At 51.2% G+C, this 14,081-nt stretch overlaps 4 protein-coding genes across 4 annotated transcripts; all 4 read left to right on the top strand.

The window, feature by feature from the left end:
* Positions 1-2,002: 2,002 nt before the first annotated feature.
* Positions 2,003-4,342, top strand: PpBr36_10839 (uncharacterized protein; the record flags this gene model as incomplete). The annotated part of the gene is made up of 2 exons (XM_029897947.1): positions 2,003-2,375; positions 2,625-4,342. 2 exons carry the CDS (start codon positions 2,003-2,005, stop codon positions 4,340-4,342), a joined length of 2,091 nt encoding a protein of 696 aa, XP_029743811.1.
* Positions 4,343-5,570: 1,228 nt separating this feature from the next.
* Positions 5,571-6,630, top strand: PpBr36_10838 (uncharacterized protein; the record flags this gene model as incomplete). The annotated part of the gene is made up of 2 exons (XM_029897946.1): positions 5,571-5,649; positions 5,768-6,630. The coding sequence occupies 2 exons, from the start codon at positions 5,571-5,573 to the stop codon at positions 6,628-6,630; spliced, it is 942 nt and encodes a 313-aa protein (XP_029743893.1).
* A 1,417-nt stretch (positions 6,631-8,047) lies between these two features.
* PpBr36_10837 (uncharacterized protein) lies at positions 8,048-9,927 on the top strand (the record flags this gene model as incomplete). Its single annotated transcript, XM_029897945.1, has 4 exons — positions 8,048-8,055; positions 8,147-8,817; positions 8,874-8,903; positions 8,966-9,927. 4 exons carry the CDS (start codon positions 8,048-8,050, stop codon positions 9,925-9,927), a joined length of 1,671 nt encoding a protein of 556 aa, XP_029743815.1.
* A 427-nt stretch (positions 9,928-10,354) lies between these two features.
* Positions 10,355-13,062, top strand: PpBr36_10836 (uncharacterized protein; the record flags this gene model as incomplete). The annotated part of the gene is made up of 3 exons (XM_029897944.1): positions 10,355-10,423; positions 10,479-10,559; positions 10,702-13,062. The coding sequence occupies 3 exons, from the start codon at positions 10,355-10,357 to the stop codon at positions 13,060-13,062; spliced, it is 2,511 nt and encodes an 836-aa protein (XP_029743814.1).
* Between the last annotated feature and the right edge of the window lie 1,019 nt (positions 13,063-14,081).

Below are 14,081 nucleotides of genomic sequence, written 5' to 3'. Positions count from 1 at the left end.
CCTATGACAGTGAAGCGGGATTAGCCGATTGGGCGAGCAAGTAGCGTTTTGGCAAGCTCAAGGAAAACCCGCGAATGGCGCAGACGATAACATGGAGTAGTAAATAAGATGAAACGAGAGAAACAGATGAGCAGTCGGGATGACCCTTGATGAATTGCCTGTTGCACACAGAAGCACTGGTTGCAATATGGACCAGTAATCATGTCAGGATGAACAGATTGGCAAACTCCACGGTTCCCAGGGTATCCAGAACTGAGCTTGACGATGTCTATCCGTGATAGTCAACCTGTCTCTGGGCAATGGGTGTCGTCAAAATTCCGATCTCTTTGCTCGCTGCCACCCAGACCCAATCGGGGCAAGCTAATCATACAGTGACCTGGATTGGCGTCCTCAAGAAAGCGATACCGATCCAAGGAGACGTCTCGAGGGTGGTCATGGGCACGTGGCAAGCCAAGGTTATCAAAAACCAAAAACCAAAAACCGAAAGAATAAAAAATAAATAAATAAATAAAACTATAAAAAAAAAAAAAAAAGACCCTTGACCTACTTATTCGCCAAACAAACCGTAAATATAATTTAGCTAACAAAGTACGCGCACGACCTTGACAGTTTCTAGAATAGTCTTCGGCAAGCGGGCTTACTTGAGCTGAAAGTGTGTTGATTTAATCTGTATAGGTTGTGTTTAGAGCAATGGGAAGCCAACCAGAGTATGAAAACAAATGTCACAGCGGATAAAGCCAATTGAAACGGATTTAAGCTCTGTAGGTCCAAACGTGGGAGGAGGAGTTGAAAGAGAAGAATAATAATTAATTTAAAAAAAAAAAAAAAAAAAAAAAAAAAAAAACCAATCTGGTCGACTGCATTCGGGAATCTAGATCGCTTCGGTTAATGTGGACTCGTCTCTGGGCCTCTAAATCAGCAGCCTGGTTGGGGAACCGAATCGTTGCTGACAAGGGCGGGAGTTGCGTGATGAAATGGTACAAAATTGTTACAAACTCGAAGCGATGCTAAATCGGGAGTTTACTATCGCCAAACACTCCGCTAGATGGCGTTCGCAGTCATTAGTGACCTTGATACTAGGATCTTTGAGTACAGTACCGTAAGTACTAGCTAGCACACGTTTGACAGAATGACATTCATACCAAAACACTTGCTACAGCAGCAACCTCGATTTTATGAATATAAAATTGATCAATATTACCTGCTGCATTGGTTAAACCATGAATCGTTGAGCTTGGCGGATGTGACCTGTTGTTCCAAAAGTCAGTCTTGGTTGCCAGTCAAAATTTGGTGCCCATTTTAATTTTGTCAACAGTTTGGCTACGCAAGGTGGGTAGGTATTGTCGGCAGGCTTGGCAGGTCAAGGTGAGCAGTGGAGATCTTGGTTCATGATGTATCGCTGAGTCGTGTGCCGCCGCTAGGTTTACCGACAAGCCGACAAACCTGACAGGGATAACAATAGTGTCGGAGGAACCTTCCTACTGTAGGTTGGTACCTCCCTCCCTTGAGAAATGTTTTAGTTCTCGAAGCTACCTGACCCTGCTTTACCTGACTTTGAGCTATGTCGCACTTAATGTCCTCCCCACTTAACTCTGGCAATAAATGCCACCGTAGTTTATACCATGGTAAAGGGGGAAAGTGCATTCAAATTCCAGGAGGGAGTAGCGCAAAAAAAGATCAGAAGGTAATTACTAGAGAAAAAAAAAAAAAGTTCCACCTCAATCGATGTCATGACTCAGGGCAAAGGTGAACCTTTACACCTTGTTGAATCATTGAGACAAAACAAGCTCTTTTCTGCAGAATCAAAGAAAACATTGATCACGACCAGATGGTTGGGAGGTAGCCCGCTTCCAGATCGGATGTTGCTTTTAGTTACCGGCCGTGCTGTCACCGGGTTCTTTTCCTCTCCATCTCCGTTTTCCCGCCTAAATCTAGGGCCGTGTGAGACGGGCATCGCTTTGCTATCCCGAGTCGTCGGGAACACTGTGATTTTTTGACCAGCATGGTCGGCGGCACGCGCTCTCAAGCAACAGCAGCAGCGGCCGACGTCCAGCACCAAACAGCATTTGAACCTAGTGTTATTGGAGTGGGCGGCGGCGGCTTGGCGGGGCTGGCAGACCATGCAGCGGCCGCACCGCCGGCAACGTCGACTTCACGACGCAGCTCTGGGTCTTTGAAGCGGGAGCATCCTGATGATGGGGAAATGGAAGGAAGCGGGATCTCATCCTCCGGACAACGGACCGGGACCGGTGGCGCGGCCGACGGCAACAACACTGCTCTGCCAGACGGCAGAAAACGGCGTGCTGGGGCAGGGTCTGGCTCGCGTGGGGTTGCCAATCTGACACCCGAGCAGCTTGCCAAGAAACGGGCAAACGGTATGTTGGCAGATTTGGACGATATGTGCCCATGACTGTTCCTGCTATGCTCTTATCATCCCGCATCAGAAACCCAACGCACTGTAACCCGGCCTAACTTGCCCCGTCGCATATGGTTTGGACGTGAGGCCTGGCATCCCGGTCCCAGTCCTTCGGGTTTCGTTTGCTTCTCTCAGCCCTACGTAGCTCGTCGTGGAAGCGTTAATACCCTTGGTCTCGATATATTTCAGGTGCTAACCCCATATGTAGACAGAGAAGCGCAGCGCGCAATCAGGGAGCGGACACGCAACGAGATTGAGAGCCTCAAGAGACGCATCGAGGAGTTGACCAACCAGAAGCCCTATCAAGAGCTCCAGGCTGTGATCAAGGCTAAGGAGGCCGTCGAGGCCGAGAATGCGGAAATCAAGGAGCGTCTTGCAACCGTTATTGGCATGCTTCAGCCTTTGCTAGGCCCTGACGTGGTTACCGGTGTGCACAACGGTCTCTCGGCGGCTACCGAGAACCACACCGCCACCCCGCCCGTCTATCAACATGCCCATTCATCAGGCTACATGCCCCCACAAGCAATCTTGTCTGCCGAATCGCCATCCAACCATGTCTCGACCCCGAACGGTACTGCGTCGCCTGCCGGGTCGATTGATATCCCTGGCAGCCATTCCCACCTCAAGCACAGTCAGAATCAGCACCAACAGTGGCAACAAAATATGGTGTCTGAATTTGTCACTGGAAATCCGTCTCGCTCCTTTCACGTCCAGACCCCGAATGGTAGTCAGGTCCCATCAAGGTTTCAGCAACACCAAGTTTCCAACTATTTTAATCAACAAACGCAACATCGTCAGCCTAACCAGCACGGACTACTCCAGCAAGTTCCTCATCAGCAGCCGCCGCAACAAGGCAGCCAACTGCCTCAGCTTGAGGACCTCCATTATCGGCAACAACCTCAATCACAACAACTGCAAGCGGCCGTTGTCGATACAAATATCGAAGCCAGCTTAGACCCTAATCTCGATCCAAATCTACAACCTCGACTGGACCCACGCTTATACACAGCATCTCCTACCGATCCTAACGACCTGACCATGACCTCTGGTCTTAGCGGACAAGGCAGTGCAGAAGGTAACGTCGACAAACTTGGAGAAATTATTCCCGATTTCTCGACGCCGGTCAAAAATTGCCCGCGAACTTGCCCACTTGACGGCATGCTCCACAATACATTGCAAGAGCGTCGACAACGCGCCGCAGAAGGTGTCGCACCGTCAGAGATCACTGGGCCTCGCTATCCGTCAGTATATTCACTACTAAACCCGTCCGCCACACCCCCGGACGAGCGTACGTTGCATCCGATATCAAAGGTCTTCACCGACATTGTACATGCTTTCCCTCACATGACGGGCGAGCCAGAGCGCATAGCAATTCACTTCATCATGACTTTGTATCTTCGCTGGCAGGTCAACCCTACGCCCGAGAATTACGAATTGTTGCCTCCATGGATACGCCCGCTGCCTTCGCAAGTAATGCTTGCCCACCCTGTGTGGATCGACTATTGTCCGTTCCCACGTATGCGGGATAGGTTAGTCAGAGACTTTGCAAAAGCAGACGCTGCCGGACTCAAAAGCTACTGGATGACCGATGACGCCAAGGACAGCCTCACTATCGGCGACAGCAGCATAGTCAAGCATCACAACGCGCCCTATCCAGGAATGGACCCCCCTGTACCATTTAACCTCTTTGCCGGAGTCTATACGGACACTATATCACTCAACTGGCCTCACAAGAATCGAAGCTCTCTGCTGGAGAGCACCGACAACTCTAGCGACCCAGTTATCACACCGGCCTTCGAAAGCCATTTGAGAAACCTCGACAACTGGACCTTAGGGCCTCAGTTTTTTCATGATATGCCCCACCTCAGGGGATTGGCTAACCTCAAGACCGCGGACGGCCAGATAATATTGGCAAGGAAGGCTTAGACTGTGTGCTTAATGGCTGGCATCTACCTGATATGTATAACCTTTTTTTCGCTTAGTAAAATATTCGCCTTCTTTTGACGACAGGGCTACACAACAAGGAATTACTATTACGATGAAATTTTGCTTTAGCTAAAATATGAAGATGACTTGTAAACCCGAGACTCATTGATACTTATCCGCGTTGGTTGTTATGGTGACTTCGAGCCAATGACGACTGGATCGTGTAGCGTCGTACAGTAGCCGCAAGACGGTGGCATGCGCACCCTTCAGGGGTATTGCTTGACAGCCCCAGTTGAGCGGACTAGTTTTGACTGGATGATTTACTGGACTTGGCAAGAATTTCGAAAAGGAAAACAAAAAGGAAACAAAAGGAATAAAACAAACGACCTCTACCTACAGCATTTTTATATGTGCCTTACCTAGCTACCTAGTCATACATACAAACCCAACCTGCAGCCTAACCGCTCATGCTCGATTGTTACATTTCTATGCAATTGGATCGACAACGCTGTGGCTACGCTATGCATCTAGCGGCCCGGCTTTGCCCACATCTCATGTTCTTGACCGCCTCCCAATCGCTATAGCGGCATAATCCCAGTTCATTAATAAGACTGGGGCACGCCCGCTTTACTTTACTCTTGCAGCGCCAGCTGGCGGCGGAGGAAGTTGCATCGAATGCGAAAGCTCTGGGCGTCGCCAGTCACAATCGCTCACGGAGACTAAAACATACATATATACACCCACAGTTTTGGTCCTCACTAATGTCTTGGCGACTTAGCGCAACTGGGATCTCAGCTGTATGACTGGATTGAAGGGAGGAAGCGAGGTGTCTCTGGTCTGTGGAGGTGGTGTCAAGGCCAGGTTGGGCTTCAGTCAATCAATCCACACGAGCAAACCGATTGAAACGGGCCCCTCTCTCTTTTCATCAACAAACAAAAAAAAAAAAAAAAACTCCGCCCGCCAGCAGCCTTAGTCCGTCTTTCTCCCTCCATACCTGCTCCGCACGTCTAACGACCGACTCTTTCAACCCACTCTGGCATTTTCTGTCCTCGCCCATATCGCTCAAAACGCAACCTGGCGCCACGTTTGAAGAGCCTGGAAACGGGCCGCGAATAATCGCAGAAAATCAGAAGTCGCTAGCGACCGACACAATACCGATAGAATTTTGGTCAAACCTCCACCAAAGGCGTAGTGGCCCTGTTTGGCTCCCACGTCCATCGCCACCATCATGAACGTTCTGCTCACACCACAACCCACGCCCTTTCCTCACCAATACGAAACATCACGACTATCACCTCCACGATCTCGTAAGTCTCACATTCTAGCCGTTCTTCTCAGAAAAGAGAGAGATTGCAAAAATGATTTTTTTTTTGTTTTTTTTTGCCATCGCTGGGAACAAAGATAAAAATCCTAACATGACCGCAGATTCTCCCTACACAAACATGACTTCCCGCAAGCGAAAGGCCGACGACAATGAGGGTGACGAGATGTCAGTGTCGCCACTGAGCTCACCTGCGATCCCGTCGAGACAGCTTTCCAGACCCTCAAAAAAGATTAGAGCCGCCGAGGCCTCAGGACGTCCACTCCCATTACCTAGACTACTTGAGACGCTTGACACGACACAGCTCCGAACGGTCTTGCAAAAGATCTGCGAGCGACATCCGGATATTGGACAGGAGGTCGTCAACAGCGCCCCGCGCCCTTCTGTCGGTTCGGCGCTCGGCATCCTGCGAGATTACCAGCAAAGGCTACGGGCAGCGATCCCATATGGCCAAACGAGCTCAGACTATACCTATTACCGGGTCAAGCAGCCGCTCATGGCGCTCGTGGATGCCATCTCAGATTTTACACCGCAGTTTCTGCCGCCGATAGAAACACAAGTCACCGCTTCGCTGCAGTATCTTGACGGAGCCACAAAGGTTGTGCATGAACTGCCGGATTGGGACAGCCAGGCTTACCGGCAGCACAAAGACAACGCATATGATGAGATTTCGAGGGCCTGGGCTCTAGTCATCACGGAGGCCTCAAAACGAGGTGGAGGCTTCGTCTTGCACACAGGAGGCTGGGATCAGCTGCTGGCTAAACACAACCAGCAGTCGGGTGGAAGGCTAGGGTCTGCAATGCAGGCCATGGCTAGCAATGGATGGATCGGCAACAGCAACCCCAACAACCCGAATGGCTCCGCTTCATCACCGTCCGGCTCCGGAGCCGGAGGCGACTCAAACTCTATACTTAACCAGCTGGTAAACGGCACATACGGCAATCCTGTTCGTGTCGGGCCGTGGTAGCGAAACTACCCGTGCCGCATCGTCTTCGCTAGCTATGAAAGTAACGACTACTGGTGTTTACCTGCTTTGTTCTCGGCAAGCAATATTTTATCCGCAATCAGGAATATATTTGCTCTTTCTTTCTTTCTTTCGTCTTTTTTTTTTCCCCTCCCTCTCTCTCTCTCTTTCTGGGGGGTTGGAGTATTTATACCTTGCTATTAACGACGGCGTTTGCATTTTGAGTCTTTCTTTGCTTGTTTTCCGCCGGTATCATGCCGCAAGATATCCGTCATAATTCCATAACTCTTTTGGTGTCTTTGTTTTCTATAACATATCATTTCTTTCTTATCACTGTCACCTCACAATTTCATGCTCTGCATATGGGATGTCCTTCCACGAGGAACAAGCCCCGATAGCACTACCTTATTTTCCACTCACACAGCTGTCTGCATTCTATTAATTGTTTAACCATGAACCTGCAATTTAGTTTTCTTACTGCTGCACTATTTCCATTACCGCATGCGTGGGATCCGACCTATGGGCTCGTCCAGGTAAACATAAGTAGTTAACGTGTAATATGGTTGTCATACTTAAACTTTGTCGTGCTGAATGACTCGGTATTGTGAATGGGACTCACTCGCCCGGCCTTTGCATTCGGTGAGCCCTCGCTTGCGTGCAATTCGTTGGATGCGGAAATTAGGTAAAAACAAAGAGTAGCAGACATTCGTTCTGCAATCAATCAGGGCTTGTAACGGTATCTCTACAATGACTGAAAATATGCAAGGTCCCATTCCATGAAATATAAAAGCATGAGTAAGACGGTTTGAAATGAAAAACGAGAGAATCAAGACTGCACGCAAGGGGCGCTGGACGGAGGATATTCAGACGATTGTAGTTTTCGTGATGAACTTAGGGTTGTGAGATGAGCACAGAAGTTTGATGGATTTTGTTAAGAGTTTGGCACTGTCATTTCTTGTTCCGTGAGGATGCTTTGAGATAGGGATCTTAGTCCATGGCCCGAATGCAATTGAACTGTCTCAACCCAGACATAAACAAAGAAGCCAAACCTTGTCCCAGGTGACAGGGCCTGCGGGGTCTCATGGTCAGGTGCTTACGGTGGTGGGGTAAAAATGGTTTACGTCACGTGGTGGTGCGTGGTTGACGCGACTTTCTGCCTCTCATGGACGGGGTTTAGCAGTCACGTCGCGTCTAGGCAGACGTGCTGATCATCATCCATCATCGCCACAGCAGCTCTGCGTACCTGCCTACCTCCCCCCGCCTAAGTTATCTAGCAGCCTGCCTGGTATTCAATCCGCGACCAGCTGTGAAAAAGCTCTGTATCAAGTCTTATAATTCATCTCGAGAAACCAACATTAGCCGAACTATCGTTATCCGCTTCTCATGTGCAACTAGCTGACGTCGTTTACGCTCCCCCGCGATGCCTGCGTGAGTTGCCCTGCATCTAAGCTATCATTCCCTAATTCAACGCATGGCATAGAAAGTCTTACTAATGGGCTTGCGTCATTTCCAAAATCAGTCCTGGCGACCAACACAGTCGCATCTCGAACCCGTTCGAAGATGTAAAGCCCCGTATATCCGAATACACGGCCCAAGAGATTGCAACGCTACAGACACGACTGGAAAGACAGCTAGGACCCGAGTACTTATCAGCTCGCGCGGGTCCCTCGGGGCAAAAAGTTCACTATGTCGCTGCCGAGAAGGTCATTGGACTTGCCAACGAGGTGTTTGGCTTCAACGGGTGGTCATCATCGATTCAGAACATCCAAGTCGACTTTGTGGATGAGCACCCACAGACTCTCAAAATCTCGCTTGGGCTGCATGTTGTCGTGCGCGTGACCCTGCGGGATGGGACGTTTCATGAGGATATTGGATATGGACACATTGAGAACTGCAAGGGCAAGGCCATGGCTTTCGAAAAGGCAAAGAAGGAGGGAACCACGGATGCCCTGAAGAGGGCGCTCAGGAACTTTGGCAATGTGCTAGGAAACTGCGTCTACGACAAGGCATATCTGGCCAAGGTGACCAAGCTCAAGGTCGAGCCGACCAAGTTCGACGAGCTGAACCTGCACCGGCACGCGGACTTTGCCAAGAAGGATGTTGCTGCAGAACCCAGCCTTCCGCCCGTTAAGCCAGAACCATCAAATGGTGTCTCAGCGCCGGCCCATCCTCCATTGCCATCTCTGCCAGGTTCGTATTTGTATATTCTCTCTTTTCGGAGGAATGTGTACTGACAGTTAGACAAGAGGCAGATTCTTTCGATGATTTGCTCGGAGGTAAGTTATCCGACAATCTCCTAGTATTACATGTACCTTGACCCAGACTAATAATCCCACAGAATTTGACGAAGCCGACTTTTGCGTTGTAGATGCAGACAGCCATCCGGATGAGGTCGTTCTCCCTGAAAATTCATATACATCAGGTAGCAGCGGCAACAGTGGAGCGAGCACCACGAGTAGGGGGGTAGGCGCTCCCTCAGGGAACCAGTCAAACCAGCAGCGGCCAATGCAACCATCCTCACGAATCAACTTGACAAATGGTCCGACCGGACGCCCTCAACCTCAAACTCCCAACCACCAAATCAAGAGATCAGGCCCTCAGAACGGTTCTATGAACAATCAACAGAATAATCATGGAGTTCGTCCTCCACCTCAAATGGCAACCCAGGGCCGGCCAACTCCTCCGCCGCAGAACAACAACAGCACTCACAACGGTACGGGCCAACAGCAGCGGCCATTTGGTAACGGCCCACAGCAAAACACACCACCGCAGCCTAACAATGGGCCTCCAACTGCTCCAAACGGTGCAGAACCTGTAGCTTTCTTCTCAGCGCGTGCGGTTGCGAGGGTCCCGGATGATGCCTCCCTTCCACCGCCAGGGACAGCGATGCCTGCAGTCTTGTTTAACCCAAAAGCAGAAAGTCCCTCGATTCGCAAGACGCCCGGCATTGATCACTCGTCTTCGAAGCCAGTGTCAAGAACAGGCCAGCATGTTCCGGGTAAACTTGCCCAAGATGGCGGAGGGCTTGTTAATGACAATCCTTCTAACAATACCGGGAATGGCGCACAGCTCCAGCCACAAAAACAACAGCCACCCCAACAGCGTGGAAGCATTCTCAACCCTCAGTTTGACCAGTCCCGACGCATTGGAGCTCCCGGTGGGGCTGCAAGTCCGCTCTCGAATAGGAATCAGTATAGGCCACCCACTATGATGAAGCGGCCACCACTAGCGGATGTGCCCAACGGGACCACAAATGGCACTGGGACGCCCGGGGATGCCAAAAGAATGAAGCTCAATTAAGGCCAATCGTATTTGAGGATTATAGGTCGAAGGGAACAACAATGGGGAGTTATTAGACGAGCGGGTCACTCTTGATGCCGAGATCAGGGCTACGACTATGAGCTGCGACGAATATGGGCCGTTCAAAGGAATGGGTTGCATTGGGGAGGAACAAACCAAACACTGCTATGTTACGAAACTTTAGAATCTGATTTGCTTGTTTGGTGTTGAGGAGTTTGGGGGTTTTGTTGATTGATTAATAAACGGCACATGGGCTGCTTTCACTGCACGACTGGGCCAGGCAATTGCAGTGAAAGCAAAGGACTCAAGTTGTAATAATTCTAACGGTTCTCACTTGCGACATCGGCCTCAATTGCTTTCGAAGGCCGCGCCAGGTTGTTAAATCAATGGTACCTCATTGGCCGCTATTTATGAGTCTGTGCCCCACATGTACCTGAGACCCCGGATTCCCCATGGCTCATTCAAAATTTCGAGAGGGCCGGTTGCCGCACACGGAGTATCTCCAGGACTTCCCACAACCAGGTCCCTAGCCACCCCTCCGCGCTCATTAGGCTTGCGGTGATAACATCGCACTCCTGACAGCGATCATGCGGCCCATTGGGCTTTCCAGACGATCTGGCGGTATCCTCCTGGTAAGTTTCCTAGGCACCAAGAACTACATCGGCTTGACGATTTTACACAGCGCGCAGCAAGCCCTTTCGCCGCTACATGCGTACAGTCACCTCCCTACCCATATAATACATGTCCAGGCTAACTGGTTTGCCTCCATGGCAGAGGATACCGCAGGCCCAAGCACTTCGCTCCTGCGCTGGCCGTCGACTTTACACGACAGGCCCTCCGCTCCCGCCTATTTACGAAAAGCTCTACTCGAATTATAGGCTTGTGCGCAAGGTTCTGGGCAAGCAGCGGCTTACGCTGGCGGAGAAGATTCTATACAGTCATCTGGACGATGTCGAGGCGTCGCTCCTGACCGGCACCAAGAACGGTACCGACATCCGCGGCAATGCAAACCTGCAGCTGAAGCCCGATCGGGTTAACATGCAGGACGCTTCTGCACAGATGGCCCTGCTGCAATTCATGTCTTGCAATCTTCCGCAAACAGCCATTCCGGCGAGCATTCATTGTGACCACCTGATTGTCGGCGAAAAGGGTGCGGCTGAGGACCTGTCGTCGGGCATCAACATGAACAAGGAGGTTTTTGACTTTCTAGAGTCCGCCGCTAGGAAGTATGGCTTGGACTTTTGGCCACCTGGGGCGGGCATCATCCACCAGACTGTGCTGGAGAACTATGCGATCCCCGGGATGATGATGCTTGGCACAGACAGTCACACCCCCAATGCTGGTGGCCTATGTACCATCGCGATTGGTGTTGGCGGTGCCGATGCCGTCGAGGCCCTTGTCGGAGCGCCATGGGAGCTCAAGGCACCGAAGATACTCAACGTCCACCTTACCGGAAAGTTGGGCGAGTGGGCGTCTCCTAAGGACATCATCCTCAACCTGGCGGGTCAGCTTACCGTACGGGGAGGTACCGGCTACATCATCGAGTACTCGGGCCCGGGAGTCGATACACTCAGCGCTACTGGCATGGCGACGGTGACGAATATGGGTGCTGAAGTCGGCGCCACGACTTCCATATTTCCCTACACGCAGGCTTCTGCTCGCTATCTCAAATCGACGAGGAGGGAGGCGGCGGCGAACGCTGCCTCGACGCTACAGACGTATCCTGGTGTCGGCGCTGGTGACGATCAGTACTTCAGGTTTGAGGCAGACAAAGGCGCCGAGTTTGATCAACAGGTTAATATCGATCTCTCGACTCTGGAGCCGCACATCAACGGGCCGTTTACGCCCGATCTTTTGACACCCCTCTCCAAGTTCAAGGAGACGATCAAAACGGAGGGCTGGCCGGAGACATTATCAGCGGGCCTGATAGGCAGCTGTACTAACAGCTCCTATGAGGACATGACGCGCGTAGAGAGCATGCTCAAGGCAGCTGGCGAAGCCGGCCTCAAGCCAGCCGCAGACTTCTATATCACACCAGGCAGTGAGCAAATCCGCTCTACACTGGAGCGTGATGGGACCCTAGAGACTTTTACTGATGCGGGCGGCATTGTCCTTTCGAATGCATGTGGCCCGTGTATCGGCCAGTGGAAGAGGCAGGACGATATTCCCAAAGGACAGCCGAATGCCATCCTCACATCATACAACCGCAACTTCCGCGGCAGGAACGACGGCAACCCGGGAACGATGAACTTCCTCGCGTCTCCTGAAATCGTGACAGCTATGGCGTTTGCAGGGTCGACGACCTTCAACCCAGTCACGGACAGCCTCAAGACCCCAGACGGCAAGGACTTCAAATTCCCCCCTCCGCAAGGACTTGAGGGCCCCGCAGCGCCCTTCGACTCGGGCGTCGAGGAACTCCTGCCGCTTTGCCAGCAACCCAACCCAGAAGTCGAGGTCAAGATTTCGCCAACTTCGGAGCGCCTCGCCCTCCTGGAGCCTTTCGATCCCTTTCCGGACCACGACCTTAAGGGGCTTCGGGTCTTGGTCAAGGTCACGGGCAAATGCACGACGGACACCATATCTGCGGCCGGACCTTGGCTAAAATACAAGGGTCACCTACCCAACATTAGCACCAACACCCTCAACACCGCCATAAATGCAGCGACCGGTGAGGTCAATGCAGCCTACGATCTCGACGGCAGCAAACACACGATCCCGGACCTTGCGGCGCGTTGGCGAGCGGCCGGGCGGGAGTGGGTTGTGGTCGCGGAGCACAACTACGGCGAGGGTAGTGCGCGCGAGCACGCTGCGCTGCAACCGAGATATCTCGGCTGCCGGGCCATTGTGACCAAGTCATTTGCGCGCATCCACGAGACGAACCTCAAGAAGCAGGGTGTGGTGCCTTTGACTTTTGCGGAAGAGCTCGACTATGACAAGATTGAAGCGGGTGATGAGGTTGAGATCGTGGGTCTATACGACATGCTCAAGAATGGCGGGCAGGGAGAGGTGCAGCTGAAGGTTACAAAGGGCGACGGAAGTGAGGTGATGATTCCAGTGAAGCATGCTGTCAGCAAGGACCAGGCTGGGTTCATCCTGGCGGGCAGTGCCTTGAATATGCTGTCGAAAAGGAACTAGAGTGTAGTACAAAAAATGTTCAAGCGGGAGAAAAAAATAGGTGTATTTAGAGACAGTCTGATTTTTGTCATTTATCCTTGTATCTAAAATATTTTCTTGGGGGTCGAGGCGTACAGGGAGTGCAACGGAAAGCTTCTATCTTTTGAGTCTGGTTTTGATATCTTGTTATCGTTTCAGCTGAAGCATATGAGAGAAAGGAAAAGTGAAGACAAAATAAAAATAGAAGAAACGGTTTGGCCAAATTGTGAGATGGGCAGTGGTAGTAGTATCAAGTTCTGGTGTGGAATATGCTCATACCTGATTCAGGAAGCTATGTTCACAATGTCGTCTGCCTTGCGACCGAGGGGGAGCAGGTCCATATGCGAGGGTTTTACCCATCTTGTGTGTTCATCAGTAATTACTATTAGAGCAGTTTGTAAAACATTCATATTCAAGAGGGGCGTAGCCTGGAGAAGACGGGGCAGCGGGAAGCTACCTGGTACGAGTCAACAAAATTGGGGGTCAAATTCCACCTCGTGATCGTTGGGTTCAATGTGACATGGGTATGACAAAAGGAAACTTCTACCAGTGGGTCGTTGTAACACTGATGAATGGCTGATGAGTAGAACATATAGAACTCAAGTGCCCAAGTTATTCGGTCTTGGAGAGGCAGGGTGCTTTAGCAACAAAGAAATTAGAAAAAGGGAGCGGGAGAGCTCAAATCAGGTAGACAGGAATTTAGGACACACAGCACGGGACGCGGTTCACAACGCAATGCCGAATATCGCGCAGCTCACGAGGGTTAAAAATTTCCCGGCCTTCTGCCGGACCGCAGCCGGGCGTGATCTGATGCTGCATGCAGGGAAGGGCCGCCAGAACTTGTATTTTTCCTTCCTTATTTTTCATGCTCCTCCCCATCCGTATGTCTTTGGAATTCATATCCCCGACGCAAGTACGTTCTTGTATTCTTGCGGTGAAAGGTCAATGGTCGTCAGAATGACGTTCGATTATGTCCCGAGTTCCGAGGAAAACGTGTAGAC

The sequence above is a fragment of the Pyricularia pennisetigena genome (genome assembly GCF_004337985.1).
Source record: "Pyricularia pennisetigena strain Br36 chromosome 4 map unlocalized Pyricularia_pennisetigena_Br36_Scf_11, whole genome shotgun sequence".
NCBI classification, from domain to species: domain Eukaryota; kingdom Fungi; phylum Ascomycota; class Sordariomycetes; order Magnaporthales; family Pyriculariaceae; genus Pyricularia; species Pyricularia pennisetigena.
Note: the sequence above shows the minus strand (reverse complement) of the source record. Positions and strands in the feature narration are given on the sequence as shown.